At 37.8% G+C, this 17,579-nt stretch overlaps 1 protein-coding gene across 1 annotated transcript in view; it reads right to left on the reverse strand.

Moving 5' to 3' along the window:
- Positions 1-336: 336 nt before the first annotated feature.
- Positions 337-17,579, reverse strand: part of gpr180 (G protein-coupled receptor 180) — a 49,875-nt gene continuing 32,632 nt past the window's right edge. Inside the window, exon 9 of the mRNA XM_028799558.2 lies at positions 337-6,111. Coding sequence (XP_028655391.1) covers positions 5,953-6,111 — 159 coding nt within the window. The 3' untranslated portion in view covers positions 337-5,952. The remainder of the gene's footprint in view (positions 6,112-17,579) is intronic.

Raw genomic sequence — 17,579 nt, forward strand, 5'->3', positions numbered from 1 at the left:
TATATTACTTTCAATGTAAAATAACAAAAATTCATTGTCACTCTCTACATTAAAAAGATGATTGTCTACACATTTACATAGTTCACAGGCACTTGTGAAAATGATACTGAAGTACACTTAAAAAAATAAAACATAAAAATAATGCACAACAGATTGCCCAGGCTGTCAGCACATAGTCACTGTCAGGAAAATGTTCACTAAAGCACTGAGGTCTACACAATGCAGGATAATGCATTTTACCTATCAACAAAGTTAGACATTCACATTAATTTTTACTTACATGTGATTTATGCTTACATATGGATTGGCTACTGAACATGTATTTGAAAAGAAACATTTAAATAACATGCAGAAGAAGGATATCCCTGAGTATGTATTGGCAAAAGGAACAGTACAAGGATATACAGAGTTTACCATCAGATACTGTGCATATAAAGAAAAATGCTGTTATGAAATCAATGAGACTGATATTGAAGAGACATTTAGAGTAAAAACTACATGTTATACCATTTCTTTCAAAATAGCAACACATCACCTTCTCCAGTCCTTCTATCCTGGAAGTATTTTTAGAAATTTTCTCCAGTGAGATCTTTTAGTACATCAGCTATGGCTCTTTGGACATTTTCAGCCTTTGAAAAATTGTGTCCCTTTAGCCAATTCTTTACCCTGAAGTAAAGAATAAAGTCAGATGGAACAGATTTTGTTACTACAGTGTCTGCAGAAGTTTGCAGGCCAGAAAATCTGTAACTATCAATGCAGTGAGTGAATGTGTGAATTATTGTGGTAGATGATCTGGATTCTGGCAATTCCAGGATGAAGAAGGCCTTGTACCAACAAAAAACGTGCACCCAGGATAAAACCTTATCTGTCTTTAATGGTTTGTATATCTGCATCTCACTTTCATTAAGTTTTACCCAAAATTTGTCAGTCTGATGTGGCTTGATGTTCTTGTATTCTGTTTATGACAGGGTCAACAAACATACTTTTAGTTATTTCACAATTACTAGGAATGCAAATAATGAAGAAAGCTATATATAGCTAGTCTTGCTGTATCTGTGAGGAGCTTAAAGACAGGATGGTATGTGGCCATGGAGGAAGTATTACCAGGGAGCAAACTTATTTGGCTTTTCAAGGAGTTCCTAGAGGGCACAACAGAATGTCCCTATGCTTCTACTATGGAAGTGAGACAGAGAATCCATCAACCACAATAAAATAGTATTGTATAGGTGAGACATGCAATCCATCTACAAGATGCAAAGGACAGTACACCCATTACTTTTAAGGCATGCCGGGCGTTCTGTTCAAAAAAGATAGTGAGAGCATTGAGGCAACAATACTAGTGACAAAACCTCATGGATGGTAGTGAGTACACTGTCCCCAATATGATCTTATGGAACCTTGCTATCCTACTAACAAAGCAGATAGTAAAACTACGGCAGCCTCAGGCCATAAGAGTGATTCTAAGACCTTGGCTGAAAGTATGTTTAAAGTAAAGTAATGTTTAAATTTGCATGTTCATTACGTTCATTCCTCCTTCCAGTATCCATCCATCCATCCATCCATTTTCCAACCCGCTGAATCCGAACACAGGGTCACGGGGGTCTGCTGGAGCCAATCCCAGCCAACACAGGGCACAAGGCAGGAACCAATCCCGGGCAGGGTGTCAACCCACCGCAGCCTTCCAGTATTTATGTTAATATATATGAAATTTTTATTTAACTTATTACCATCTTTGGCTTATTTTGGAAGGCTGCCATAAGAGTCCTCTCCTTTACATACAAACATATCACACATTTGTATGAACAAAATAAATAACATGAGAGAGGAACAAGTATTGATATGGATGAGTGATTAACTTTGTTTTTAATTTTTAAATGCAATTACATATGTTTAAGTGTGGTAACACAGTGACTTGTAAAACAATATTGGAAAATTAACTCAAAAGGATTGAATTATGGTTTAGCTGCATTCATCCATTACATAGATGTAATTTCTAACCTTCAGTCATCGCATTTTTCCATTTTTTTAGCTTAGAAATATTACAGAAAAAACTATTTCAGTAATTGTTTTAATTGACAGTTACTTAGTCTTTCAAACACAAGTGGATATGTTATCATAAATGGCATACCTATTTTCATATGCATTGTAGCCTCATTAAATTATCATAATCTGTCAACAAAGTATTTTATTCAGCAGTGAAAGTTCCTCGGACATTTTGAATCTGAATTTAGAAAAACATAAATGCAAGTATATTTCTTTATTTTATGATTTTTTTTAATGTTTCATCGATATGTTTTGTGTTGAAGTTGTAAGTCTGTTGTCCATACTTTATTTTTACACTATTCTAAAGCATACATGGATATTACAGTAGGTAGTGGTGTGAATAATTAGAATAAACTGAAACTGAAAAAAAAAAGTTAAATTGAATATAAAATGTTCTTGGAAAGAATACTTCATCTGGACATTACCTGCATTCTTTCTCCATTTCTATATTGGTTTTTATCCTACATCCCCAAATATGGACAATATACAGTATGTCAGATTGACTGGTGACTCTAAAATGGCTTTGTGTCAGCATAGGTTTGTAGGTTGATTCCTACCTAGATAAGCTCTGTTCCAATGAACGTCCTTAATAGTTAATGCACTAAAAATTAAAACCTTCCTTTAAATATTTCAGTAAAAAATTAAACTTTATGTATTTTTTACAATGTACTGTCTGTATTCCTTGATAAGATGCTGTATAAGCTTAAAAGTCAATAAACGGTATGCGCTCTTCTGACAACATAGAGATGAAGCTGAAGTCTATATATTTTATTTTTCCAACAGTTTCTAAGCTTTTTTTTGAAGCACCACATGTGCAGCTACTAAAACAAAGGTGTAACAGAATGCTATTGCAATTGTTTTTACCTAGGTAAGTTTCTAAATATCAGCAGTCATTCAGTTGGTAACCAACGCTGTTGCAATTAATTTTAATGACAAGCAAATGGTATGCTTTCTTATGGTATAATTTCTTAAAAAACTCCAATAAAGCAACCTTAATTTAATGTTCACATACTATATATTGAAAATATTACCATATATGTGTTAAGTCAGAGAAAGAAAAAAAAAAGAAATTATACTGTTAATGAGAAACAGCTTTTAAAAGTGATCTGTGGTAAATTCCATTCATTGCTTTCAGAGCAAAGTAGATGAACATTGTTTGCTTGAGTCTGTGAATCACCCTTCACCCTTCAAAAGAGCGCTTAAAACACATGATCCAATACAATTTATTAGGTATATAGTAAGATATAATATTCATGGAAAGGTGAACATTATTTTACTTCTATAATAAAATTTAAAATATGAAAAACAGAGGAAAATAAAGCTTGACAGATGTAAGAATATGAACTTTTGTTAGCATATTATGTGTTTCCTATCACAGAAGCCTAACAGTAGGGATAACAATAAATTGTGCAGCCATTTAAGGATTTACACTTTTTTCTTTTAGTAAATTAAATGATGACTGTGAAGGAAAAAATGACTACCAATGAAAAGAATGTGTATGAATACTAGGCCTGGGTAAAAATAGCTTTTCAGATTTATCATCATTTTTCATTTAAATTATTCGATATCGATTCTTATAATCTCAAGATCGATCTAGTGGATCTCTATCCTGATCTATTATTATATGTAGATTTTTGCTTATCTTCGTTTCTGCCGTCCAATCTAGTAGATGTCGCTAATGCGCCTGTTAAGACTTTCTACAGAAAAAGAGCTTCACTATTTGTATTTTGCACGAAGTGGTATGTCCTCCTTACATGAAATCACTGCCTTTGACACTAAACGAAGAATCTACATACAGTACTTTTCATAAACTGGTGTGTCCTCCTTAAATGAAATCGCCGTCTTCACCACTTAAATCAAATGTGTGGAATTTCTATGGATTCAAACAGTTTGTCTGTAAAACAGATGGACATCCAGGGCAGCTGATTTCTACATGACAATCACATGTCATTATATTGAGGCGTATGTGTTTCAGACAAGTGCACTACATGCCAGTAATACCAGGAGCAACCTCACTGCTTATACTAGTATTTAAAATGTCCAATAGGGGAATAAATTTGGTTAATATGTTACTGAATAAAATATTTATTATTTAAGAAGCAATATTTAATTATTTTTTAATATTATTCACTAGGTGATATAGGTAATTTATAATGTAGATGCCACTGCATTTAATTAAAACAAGGATCCCCCCATAATATGTGTGGCGACAGATACATTTGCTAAATTATGGTGAATTTTTTTTTTGTTAAAGAGCAATGATATTTTGTTCCACATCTTGAAAATATTGAGGCTAACTGTTCAATTCTAATACAGTATTGATTCTTAAATGTCATTCCATGCTTATGCATATGTTATGAGGACACTAGTTAGACACCCTTCAAATAAAGTGTTGCTGAAATTTGTCACATTATATTAATGTTCTCAATGCATGGTTAAGTAATTGCTAATTAAATAAAGATAAAATCAATGTTGAATCAAATCGGGGCATTGTGAATCGAAATCAAATCAATGAAAACAATATTATGGTAGACAACATTTAAAAATATAAAATCCCTTACAGCTACTGTAATCATTTTTCATGCAAATTTGATCATTATCCACAGTAAAAGGTCACTGCACAGTTACACACTGAACATATTCTCTTTTAACTTGTATCCATACATGTTATTACCTGCTGTGGCTAGAAAAACAATGGGGACTGACAACCAGCCTTTAAGAGAATACCACAGTTTACAGAGGTTTTTGCATCCTTGAACAAAGCTGGATAAAGTGGTACTTGAGCCCACAAAATTATGTGAAAATTGAACAAATCTGTAATTAGACAACAGAGTTTCGATATAGCTTCCTAATTCAATTGTATTTTGTTGAATTCCTATAATTAAAACAAGCCTATCTGAAAAGAAAGACAATTTATGAAAAACTGAACGTTCAAAATAAATGACACCTGTCAAGATACATATTAATTATAATAACTAAACACCATTGCATTGCAATGAAAAAGTACATGTTGCCATCATTAAGAAAAGAAAAAAATACTGGGAATGTGTAAAGCAAAGATTATTTTTTGACAAGCATTTACTAGAAAACTATCATAAATTAATTAAACATGCTATACAAGTTCTCTTCTTGAAATATAACAATTAAATGAGTAACTCCACAGTGGTGCAGCTCTGGAAGAGAATAATTTTTAACATAGCAGCAAACAGGAAAAAACACCAGCAAACAGCAATTGAGAAAGATAATTTGACACACAAGCCAATGTGTAGTAAATGAATGATACACATAATTACTTTTTATAGTATTTATCAAATAATTTAAGAAGTTTAGAGCTTTCTAAATTTAAGAATTATAAAAATACTGCAAAACAAAAAAATGATCTCTTATATAAAAATCATAAAGAAATAATAATTATCTATACTCCAGTATACAGATTTGGATCAAAGATAAAAAAGGAACTATGGAAGTATAGAATGTCCACAAAAATCCTGCATCTGGCAACATGCTAGATTTAACACAGGTTCCATGGTATGGTGTCCTCAGTGAAACAAACACAGCATTATCTATCATTTAATGAGCAAATAAAGTGAGCATGCATTAAAGACATCAGAATATAATAACAAAAAATAAATAATCCCACAAATACTGTGCAAGAATTTTACTCTTAATTCTAAAAAATAATGTATATCAGTCCTTACAAAAATGTAATTTTGACAGCATAATTTATGCTCTTTAAAGATATTCCAAATGTACACTGAATATCAACAGCTTCTGCCAGCAGCTTCATGACATGCAATAGATGTTTGTGCCCTTCTTGAGTTACTAAGCCCCTCTGTTGATTGATAGCTGTATGCAGCATTGGTCAATATATTGCACAATATATGTTCACTCCCCTCTTCAGATACTTTGCTAAGAATAATACCGACTCTTTTGTCCACTCGACATGGTTAAGGGCAGTGTGACAGATGACAGTGATGAAACTTCCCAATAGAGACTGCGGGAAAGGAAAAGTCTATATAGAACCACCACAGATATGGACTGGCAAAGAATGATACCAATGGTGATGATCTGTAGGGGAGAAAAAGAAAACATATATACATTTAACAATATAAGTAACTTTATTAGTAAAAACCATGATGTTTCACCTCTTTTTAAAAATGTAACATGTTTAATATGTTTAAATAAAACAAGTTGAGACTTGGGTGTCCTATGCATGCAGTTTTCTTTTTTATCAGTAATCAAAACATATCTACAGTACAAACTAAAACAGGTAGACAGATAGAAACTAATCTATTGTGTGAAATTAAAGGAACATGGGCAAAATTAAACACTAAATACTAGAGGGGCTTTGGATGTGGCATAGTGGTAGGTTCCAGACATGCTAAGATTAGAAGATAAACTTGAAATCCCCAGCAGTGATGAGTGTAAGTTGTCATAGGTGCATTCAATGCCAGTCCAGAATATAAAAACAGCTTGTTGATGAAGGAGAACAACAGTCTCCAATTATGAAACAACACATTATGGTTCAAGGAACAATTTCCAAATTAGGTAATGTTAAATATGGGGTTCTCTATGGACCATTACTCCTTTTAATCAATATAAAATTTGTCAAGGCAAAAATGTAGCTAACAAACTGGCTAAAAGTTCAGATTATGTGGGTTTACAGATGCTCTAGAGCAGTGTTCTTCAACCTGTGGTCCGCAGACCAGCACCGAAAAATTTCGACCGAATCATGTAGATGCACAGTTCTGTTCACGAGTATATAGCACATTTTTTTAGTCAACACAGAAGCTAACTTTTGTCCGAACCAGGATTTATTTAAATACTAGCAAAATACCCGCGCTTCACAGCGGCAAAGTACTGCTTTAAAATTTTAAATAATAAATTGAGGGAAAATGTACCAAAAATTATTTGTTAAGGATCTCTTTGTATACCACGTTGTCAGTTCGCCCCTACGGTTGTAATATGACCAAGCTGTGCGTGGAGCTTACTCTAGAGCATGCAACGTATAGTTGGCCATGTGAAAAGCAATCTTGCCTCAAATCAATGCCAACCTTTTGTAGGGTCTGTCCCTGAGACTTATTAATTGTCATTTTGAAGCAGAGCCTTACTGGAAATTGGAGGTGTTTGAATTGAAATGGGAGATCAGAGGATATAACGGGGATGCGAGGAATAAAAACTCTCTCCCCTGAGCCACCGCCAGTAAAAATAGTTGCCTCAATTAGGTTCTTTTGCAAGCATGTGACCTGAAGTCTCGTGCCATTACAAAGTTTCGGTGGCTGTAAGTTTCTCAGTAACATTATTGGTGCCCCAACCTTCAAAATTAGATTATGCTCAGGAGTGCCTGGAGGATTCAGAGTGTGGACCAAGCTGCAGGCTATTGACGTATATATGTATGTAAGTAGGATTCAGTTAGCGTTTGGAACCCGTGTACCAAATTTCTTGAAGATGGGCCCATTAAGTAACAAAGACCGTTGGAAAGTTCAATATGGCGGCCAACAGTGGTGTCATACCACCGAATTAAGTACGTACATCGGTTTCGGTTAGCGCAGGGAAGCTGCCTACCAAATTTCGTGAAGATGGGGCCAAAAATAAGAAAGTTTAACATGGCGGACGTTGTCGACCGTTACGCGTAAAATTTCGAAATGAAACCTGCTTAACTTTTGTAAGTAAGCTGTAAGGAATGAGCCTGCCAAATTTCAGCCTTCTACCTACATGGGAAGTTGGAGAGTTAGTGATGAGTGAGTCAGTGACGGTTTTGCCTTTTATTAGTATAGATGTATATGTGTATGTATATATATATGTGTGTGTGTGTATGTGTATATATATGTGTATGTGTATACAGTATATTATATATATATATATATATATATATGGTTTTGGCAGCCAAGCGCTTTTTTTCCAACCTAGAAGACCTCTCTTGAGATCCATTTAATCACCTCGTTGATTGCATGTCTTTCAAGGTAGTTTCTATACCCATTTCCTGCACCGAGTCATCTCCCCTTTTATGAGTGACTGTGGTAGTGGCCATACTTCGTACAAGTCTTTGAACTCACTGAATACTTGTAACTGGTGTCGCCCGTCGGCTGCTTTCGACAGGGAATGGAAGCAATTGTCGAGTAACAAAAATTATTTGTAAGTGATTTCGCATTGAAGAAATTGTAAAAACTTGATCACTTGGGTCAACACCTAAAGAAATACACACAGCAAATGCAACTGAGAATACACCAGAATCTGTATGATTTAATTGTTGCTGTGCGTCTTCATAAACTATGGGAGGTTTGTAAGGAAACAAAGCATGAAGGAAACGAAGCTGCTCTTTGGTGAGGTTGAATTTTTTATCACTGTTTAAACTGTCATAGACATGAATTACAGCACCATCATAATAGGTACACACCCAGTGAGTCACTCATTCAGTAGCTGCAGAAGGTAATATTTGAATATGTTTTGCATTTTGTGGAATGGGCATTATAAGGTATGTCAGGAGTCCACATTAGCAATACCTCTTGAGGTTGGAAAATTGTATGCACAGCTAAAATTTCGTTGAATTTGCTCATGTGATCTGTTGATAAATAATCATTATTTACCAACTCATTCATTGCAAAATCTGACAGTGGTAAGATCATACCTTCCATAACAATAAACACAAACACTAAGTAGACACTAACACTAAAAAACGGCAACACCGCCAGGAAGAACACTAAATGAGATAAAGTAAAAGTCTACTAAACTTCTTTATTATAACTGCTTTATTATAGCAGGTGAGGGGACGCTGGCGCACGCTTGTTGTTGCCGCTACTCCCTGTTAACAACGCTTTTCGCAAAATTCGCCTTAATTCTGCACTTTCTTACGCTTGTTTTATTTCATTTATTGTACGTATAGTTCGTGGATACAACTGACTCGAATTGCATGGATTTGGCTTAATATTTACAGATTTTATGGACTCCAATTTACTGGGAACAGCTGAGTCTGTGGATCACGGGACGAGACCTACGAACATTTCTTTGTACCTGGCGATCTAGCACCTCGGGATGATCTGTCTCCGTGATTATATTCGCTATGCTGATCTGCTCCCGTTTCATCTTACAGTACTCTACGACCGGGAACTGATCTGATGTTCATACTAATCTGGCTTATGGCTCTGGGGCGATCACGCCTGAAATTACCAAGTGTTACTGTTTATGGCTGTCTATTGGAACATCCAAATCCTGCTTCCTCCTCCTGCTGTGCTTTCTGCTGCTTGCTATCGCCGCTCAACTACGCTACCACACCCGCCTGACCTACCGGCTCCGTTGTGCTGTACTGCTTCTACACTGCTAAGTATCACTCACTATTTTAGCGCTTTGAGTACTGAGAAAAGCGGTATATAAATGTAATGAATTATTATTATTTATTATTAAACACTAAAGCACAAAAACGAAGTAGAAAGTAACACTAAACCGCAACACTGCCGGGAACACCAGCACACCACGTCTACTAAACACTAAGAAACACTAAGTAGAAACACTAAAGGAAAAAATACTATTCAGTAAGTACCATGTCTACTAAACAGTAAATCAGTAAAGGAGAAAGGACTAAACACTAAGGGAAAAGGACAGCAAGACCGCGTCAGCTGCGGAGCAAAATGAAGTGAATGAAATGAGGTGAATGGGAGGGGAGATGATCACATGACTCCAACACCCACCTTAACTCTCTGTCCCTCCACAAACACAAACACAGTCTCTCGGATCCCAACTCTCCTTTATATATATATATATATATATATGTATATATATAGACAAAATACCCGCGCTTCGCAGCGGTGAAGTACTGCTTTAAAATTTTAAATAATAAACTGAGGGAAAATATATCAATAATTATTTGTTAAGGATCTCTTTGTATACCATGTTGTCAGTTCGCCCCTCCGGTTGTAATATGACCAAGCTGTGCGCTGAGCTTACTCTTGAGCATGCAACGTATAGTTGGCTATGTGAAAAGCAAATCAAGAACGGCAAGACCACGTCAGCTGCGGAGCTCAGCTCGGAGCGAAATGAAGAGAATGAAAGGAGGTGAATGGGAGGGGAGATGATCACGTGACTCCCCCACCCCCCTCATAACTCTCCATCCCTCCACAAACACACAAAGACAGTCTCTCGGATCCCAACTCTCCTTTCGCACACCACGTCTACTAAACACTAAGAAACACTAAGTAGAAACACTGAAGGAAAAAATACTATTCAGTAAGTACCGCGTCTACTAAACAGTAAATCAGTAAAGGAGAAAGGACTAAACACTAAGGGAAAAGAACGGCAAGACAGCGCCAGCTGTGGAGCTCAGCTCGGAGCGAAATGAAGTGAATAAAATGAGGTGAATGGGAGGGGAGATGATCACGTGACTCCAACATCCGCCTTAACTCTCCATCCCTCCACAAACACAGTCTCTCGGATCCCAACTCTCCTTTATATTATTAATTATTATTATTATATTATATATATATATATATGGTTGAAATAGTTTACTGTCAAATAAATGCAAAGAGTACACGACACGTGTTTCGCCCTCATTCTGGGCTCATCAGGTGTACACACTCTGCACTCCCTCTCGGGAATCGAACCTCGGACGTCAGCGCCAGAGGCGATGCCCCTAACGTTGCGCCACGGCGTGTGGTTCGTTTATTTGACAGCATGTAGATCGGGGGTAATTACATTCACGGCATTCGTAGTCTGTGTCACAATCTGATTGTATGGGTGGTTACCTACCAGGTAACGCTTGTGGTTGGCCAGCAATCTGCTAACATCCGCCATGGTGCCCTCAGTTTGTGAGGAGCAGATCATAGAATGGTTGAAATAGTTTACTGTCAAATAAATGCAAAGAGTACACGACACGTGTTTCGCCCTCATTCTGGGCTCATCAGGTGTACACACTCTGCACTCCCCTATTTCAACCATTCTATGATCTGCTCCTCACAAACTGAGGGCACCGTGGTGGATGTTAGCAGATTGCTGGCCAACCACAAGCGTTACCTGGTAGGTAACCACCCATACAATCAGATTGTGACACAGACTACGAATGCCGTGAATATATATATATATATATATATATATATATATATATATATATATATATATATATAGATTTACTAGCCCCAATACAACACCTCTCGCGGCTATTTTTCATACTACTTTAGATCGTGTTTCCAGATTTCGCTGTGCATTTGAGACTTCTCTAAGGCGCTGGTCTCCAATAAATGCCGTCAACTTCGCCACGTCAGATGCTTGTTCGGTGGATGAAGTGCACGGCTGCCAAATGTCAGTATAGCATCCGCTTGTCTGCTGATAACACATCACAAAATTCTTATTTTATTGCTCATACATATTGTTTTCTAATATTTTGTTGTAGTATTTCGGAAAACAGGTTATTTCTATCATAAAAATTTTATTTTTATTCAATTTTTAATTTGTAGGGCCTACAAAATGGAGACAAAAAAAGTCAAACAGCAAAATCTTTTAACGTTCTTTAGTAGAGGCAAGGCCAATATTCAGGAGAAAATTAGTGATGGTGCTGAAAGAATGCCAAATACTAGTGCTTCAAGTTTAGGAGAAACACAGAAAAATAAATACGTTGATACTTCGGAATGTGAAACACAAACCAAACAAAGAAAAGGAAACTATGTTAGGCATTACGATAAAGAGTATTTAAAGCTTGGTTTCATTGTAGCCCCTGGCAATGAACTATCGCCACAGCCTTTCTGTGTAGTATGTTCCAAAATTCTGTCAAATGAAGCTATTAAACCTTCCCAACTTGCTTGTCATTTGCATTCGAAACAGAGATTTTACTGATAAGCCACTGGACTTTTTTGAAAGATTACGTGACCAGATAAAAATGCATAAAAGTCAAATGAAAATGATGACAACTAGTGACAAGTCGCTGCTTCAAGCATCTTATTTAGTTGCGCTTTGAATAGCTAAATCGAAAAAAACATTTACTATTGGTGAGGAGTTAGTAAAGCCTTGCATCTTAGATGTTGTACGAGAAATTTTAGGTCCTCAAGCTGCTGTAAAACTAGAGGCCATACCACTTTCAGACACCACCATTATGAGAAGAATTGTTGAGATGGCCACCGATATTGAAAATCAAGTTGTAGAGGGGATAAAGAAATCGAGATGTTTTGCGATTCAACCTGATGAATCAACTGACGTGAGTAATCATGCTAGCCTACTTTGCTTAATGAGGTATAGTGAAGATGAAGACATAAGGGAAGAACTTCTTTGTTGTCTCGACTTACCTGGATGAACCACTGGTTCAGAAATATTTAATGCTCTTGAGGAGTATTTTCAAACGCAGGGCTTAGACTGGAGCAAATGCGTCGGAGTGTGTACAGACGGTGCTGCGAGCATGACTGGCTGTCGCTCAGGAGTAGTTGCGAAAATAAAAGAAGTCACGCACCCTGACTTTCTGTCCACTCACTGTATGATCCACCGAGAGCACCTAGCTGCAAAGAAGCTTTCTACTGAACTAAACACTGTGATGAATGACGCGGTGAAGATTATTAATGAAATTCATAGTCGAGCTATGAACTCAAGGCTCTTCACAACACTATGTGAGAGCATGGACTCACGCCACCAACATCTCCTTCTCCATGCAGAAGTGAGGTAGGTGGTTATCGAGAGGAAGGGTTCTTTCGCGCCTTTTCGAACTGAGGGAAGAAGTAAAGCAGTTTTGGCGAGAGAGAAAATCTGAACTGGAGCCTTTGTTGAATGAAGAATGGCTGGCAAAGCTTGCTTACATGGCGGACATATTCAGTCTGCTCAATGAAGTTAATATTTGTCTGCAGGGGTCATATACAAATATTTTTACTTTAAGAAATAAAATGGATACATTCAAAAAGAAGCTAGCTCTTTGGAATAGTCGCTTATAAGAGGAAGATATAGAAATGTTTCCACTTTTGGAGGAATTTTTGATTGCTGCTGATGTCAACCAGAAAGTCATATCTATATATATAATTCACTAAGCCGCCGACAAGTAGACACCCATGGAAAGCATGCAAGACAGCCGCGCCCACCAACTCTAAGACCATTGGATACGACGACAACTCGCAGAGCCACGCCCACCAACTCGGACGTGACACCTCGGAAAACACGCCGTCATTTATGTTTGTCTGTGCTAGAGTCCACATGCACCTCTGAGCCACGTTGACTGTTCATAGAGGCATGTTTCTCGTGGATGTGAATCGCTGTATGCAGCGTCTAAAACAGTTTGCGAGGGTATCCCATGAGATCCTTAAAACAATCCTTTAAAACGGAGGTTAAAACACAATGAAGGAAGCAGTCGTTAAAAATCAATAAGCCCTGTGCCTCTTTTTCATTAGCGTCTCACCTGCTTCACCGATGCAGGCCCTGCAACAGTTGAGACGCTCTCTCAGCAGCTGAACTTCTCTGTGCCTGACTTCACTACTGTCAGTCGCCTAATTAAAAATGGCCTTTTGAAGGGGAGCTATGGACCCGCTATACCACAGGAACACATTGCCTTCGAGCCTGCTTTCTCTCTCTCCTCACTCGCACACTGTACAGGGGAGAAATGCCTGCAGCACGACTCCACCCGGAAACCGTTTCAGCCACACTTCCATGCCCCTCGCTACGCTGTGAGTGCGATGATTATTTATTTAAAAATGGCCTTTTGATGGGGAGCTGTGGACCCGCTATACCACAGGATCACCTGTGACATTGCCTTCACATTGTTTTCCTTTTATTTCTGATCCCGTCGAGCAGATCAGACACCCAGGCAAACAACACTGAATAATCAATAGCTGCAACTACTTTGCCCGCCCCAACTCCTCACCTGAGTCGGTTTAGTCTGTGTTCGGCAGTGTTTCCCAAACTCGGTCCTGGTGAACCCCTGTGGCTGCAGGGTTTTGTTCCAACCAGATTTCTAATCATTAATGCCGGTGAAACTCATCCGGGATAAGTCGGTTTTTCAAACGCAGCCATGTAACTGGATGTAATAATCCGAGATGAATGCGCGCCCCCGCGCTGAGTGAAAAGTCAATGTATATTGAGTCTAGAAAACATGATCAGCAAGTCTTTGATAGGCTGCAACAAAATGATGAAAGTACGGGCGCATTTTTTTCACACAAGCTGTGTGTGTGGGTGGGTGTTAGTTAGTTAATTAGTTACTCGAAGGATTTCAAGATTTAATATGCACAAGCGGTAACACTGCAAAAGCAGCCCAAACCAGAAAAGACGGCTGGCAAAAAGTGGCCGACAAGTTAAACGCGTGTGCATTGTACTTACTGAAAGCAGCGTTTCGGATTTTGCAAATGTTCATTTTTTTCCCTCTGCTTAAAAAACATTAAAAAAGCGGCGTGATTATACGGCGTATACTACACCGCGGGTTGATATGCAGCGTGTAAAACAGTTTGTTTGTCGCGGATAATTTGCCTTTTTTTTTACATGAATTTCCTGTTAGATTGGCCTTTGCGATGACAGTTAATATGGCACAGGGCCAAACTTTCAAAAAGATATGCATGTATCTGCCAAAACCAGTTTTCAGTCATGGACAGTTGTATGTTGCTCTCTCCAGAGTTCCATCTTTTCATTCACTTACTGTTGTATCCTCTAAATCAACACTTTTAGACAACTGTGTCTTTCCGGAACTGTTCAGCCATCAATAAATGATTATGCGGCGTATGCCTGCAGGAACACGTGCGAGCGAGCAAGCGACACACACACACACACACACATACAGGCGCGTACGAGAGAGAGAGAGAGAGAGCGAGCGCTGGATTCATAAGAATAATAATACTTCATTACATTGATATACTGGTGTTTTCAGTATTCAAAGCGCTATCTACAAAGGGAGGAACCGGGAAGCAACCCAAAATCTTCCACAGTCTCCTTACTGCAAAGCAGCAACACTACCGCTGTGCTACAAGGCAGTTAAAGAATACACCAGGCTCGATTTTGTTTTCACTTCTGTTTACAGCGATTGGGTTGTAGATAGCATTGTTGCAATGTTACTTTTCTTGGTGCCTTATTACATTACAGATGTTTCACATGTTCATTTTTTTCCCTGTGCTTAAAAGACATTAAAAAAGTGTTTCTCAACTGTGACTCCGGAACAACTCAGTACGCAAGCTATATTAAGCGTCAACAATGAAGACTCGCTACACCTTAATGAACAAGTGCTGAAACTTATCCCTACCGACGAAGTAACTTTCACCAGCATGGCCTCTATTGTCACAGACGATCTCGCTTTAAGTCACGGACAATTGTATGTTGCTCTCTCCAGAGGTCCATCTTTTAAATGTAATGAATTATTTATTATTATTATCTTTTCATTCACTCACAGTGGTATCCACAAACCCACCCCATTTGGACAACTGTGTCATTCAGGAAGTGTTCACCCATCAATACATAATTATGCGGCGTATGCTATGCCGCGGGTTGGCTAGTTCAACTTAATAAGTCAACATTTAAGAGCATTAGCTGAAAATTTTAATAATTATTTCCCTGAAAATGAGGATCCTCGTAAAGGTAACCTCTGGATTAATAATCCATTCTTGGAAGATATAAAGTCATGTGCACTTGATCCTCGTGAAAAAGAAAAGCTGATCGAGTTGTCTTCTGATATAACTCTGGTGTCCAGACATAAAATGCAATCATTGTCTCAATTTTGGAAATCGCTACAAAAAGAATATCCATCTTTGAGTTATAAAGCTATCAAATTATTGGTCATTTTTTCGACTTTTTCAGCCATGTCAATAATAAAAACCAAACAGAGAAATCGAATGGATGTTAATGCAGCGCTTCATCTCTCAGAAACAACTCTGCAGCCACGTATATCAAATTTTCTAACAAAGAAGCAGCAGCAGATGTCGCACAAAAAATTGTAATTGTATAACTGTATAACATATACCTATATAATAATAAAATACTATCTATATAAGTTTTTATTTGTGTCTTAGCTTTCAGCCGGTTCGCAAAATATTTATCCTATTTTCACCGGTCCGCAGATGCAAAAAGGTTGAAGAACACTGCTCTAGAGCACAGGTGTCGAACTCCGGTCCTGGAGGGCCGCAGTGGCTGCAGGTTTTCATTCTAATCATCTTCTTCAATAGTGACCAGTTTTTGCTGCTAATTAACTTCTTTTGCCTTAGTTAGCTCTTTTTTCTTAATTAGGAGCCAAACAATAATGAAACACAAAACAAGCCACCCCATGACCAGCTCACCTGTGCCCATCACACAATATCTGAAAATAAATAAAGGTGATGGTCTCAGTGAGGTTGATCTCTCAGGTTACCAAAACATTTTGCCGTTTGGTGTCTTTAGAAAAAACAGAAAATATCAACATTTTTGGAAATGTCTGCTGTAGCAGAATGAGAGCAGCAACAAGCCATGGAATTAAATATCAGGTTTAATTAACAGCAAGAATTGGCTTCTCATTAAGAGATTGATTGGAGTGAAATTGGTTGGAGTTTGAAATCCCAGTTTAGCTGGTCATCTGTTGGCTCGTTTCAGATCTCATTTCTGTTTGGCTGTCATTTAATGAAGAAATGAATAAATTCAGAGGACTGCATCCTTAAAAACAGGGCTATTAAAATGAAGGGAAAAGTAGTTAATTAGCAGTGAAAACTGGTCACTGATTAGTAGATAGATAGAAGGGTTAGAATGAAAACCTGCAGCCACTGTGGCCCTCCAGGCCCGGAGTTCGACACCCCTGCTCTAGAGAGAATTAAACAGGCATATGGCAGACAAAAAATGTATATACATTATTGTAACATTCTGCACATATCAAGCAAAAATATTAAATATGGAAATATGAAATAAAATCTGAAGATTTTTAAATTCTACTGGAACTGTCACTGTCTACAACCTGACCTTGCAACCTCTGATACAGTATTTCCTGAAAAATTCCTCCATGGCAATGTTTTTAAATTTCCAGTTTTAACAACAAATAATTAGAAATGACAGCTAGAAAGTTAAGAGTGAAACTAGCATTAACGTACAATTTCAGAAATGTATTATGGCCAAATGGACTAATGATCCCAAAATCACATCAGCTGACAAACTGAGAGAAAAAGTTAGGCATATGAACATGTTTCAGTTATGAGAAGACAAGGGGGCTCTGCCCCCTGCTCGCTTCGCTCGCCTACCCCCGGCGTTTTGAACCCGTGCCCGCTGGGCAGCCACGTGTGAGGATGACGCACGTTTAATACAGAGCGTTCGCCCGTGTCACTCTGGGGCCCCTCACTGTTAATACGGAGCTCCTTCCGTACTATTATGCGGTGCATTGTGGACTACTGTGGAGCCCGTAGTGTTTCCTGTTTCAGTTTGTATCTCGGTCAGTCGAGCTTTTGTTTTTGAAGCTTTTGAATTCCGGTCTTCATTATCTGTAACCTGCTGTACATGTGTTTGGCCCCCTCGTTTAACCTGTTTATGACGTTTTAGTTTGCTTTCTACTCTGTCTTTCATTTCTGATCTCGCTTTATTCTGCTTTTGTTTCAATGACACCTGGTGCGTGGTGAATATATTTTCCCTTTTTCGAGTAATAATTTTCA

The sequence above is a fragment of the Erpetoichthys calabaricus genome, chromosome 4 (genome assembly GCF_900747795.2).
Source record: "Erpetoichthys calabaricus chromosome 4, fErpCal1.3, whole genome shotgun sequence".
In the NCBI taxonomy this organism is placed as follows: Eukaryota; Metazoa; Chordata; class Cladistia; order Polypteriformes; family Polypteridae; genus Erpetoichthys; species Erpetoichthys calabaricus.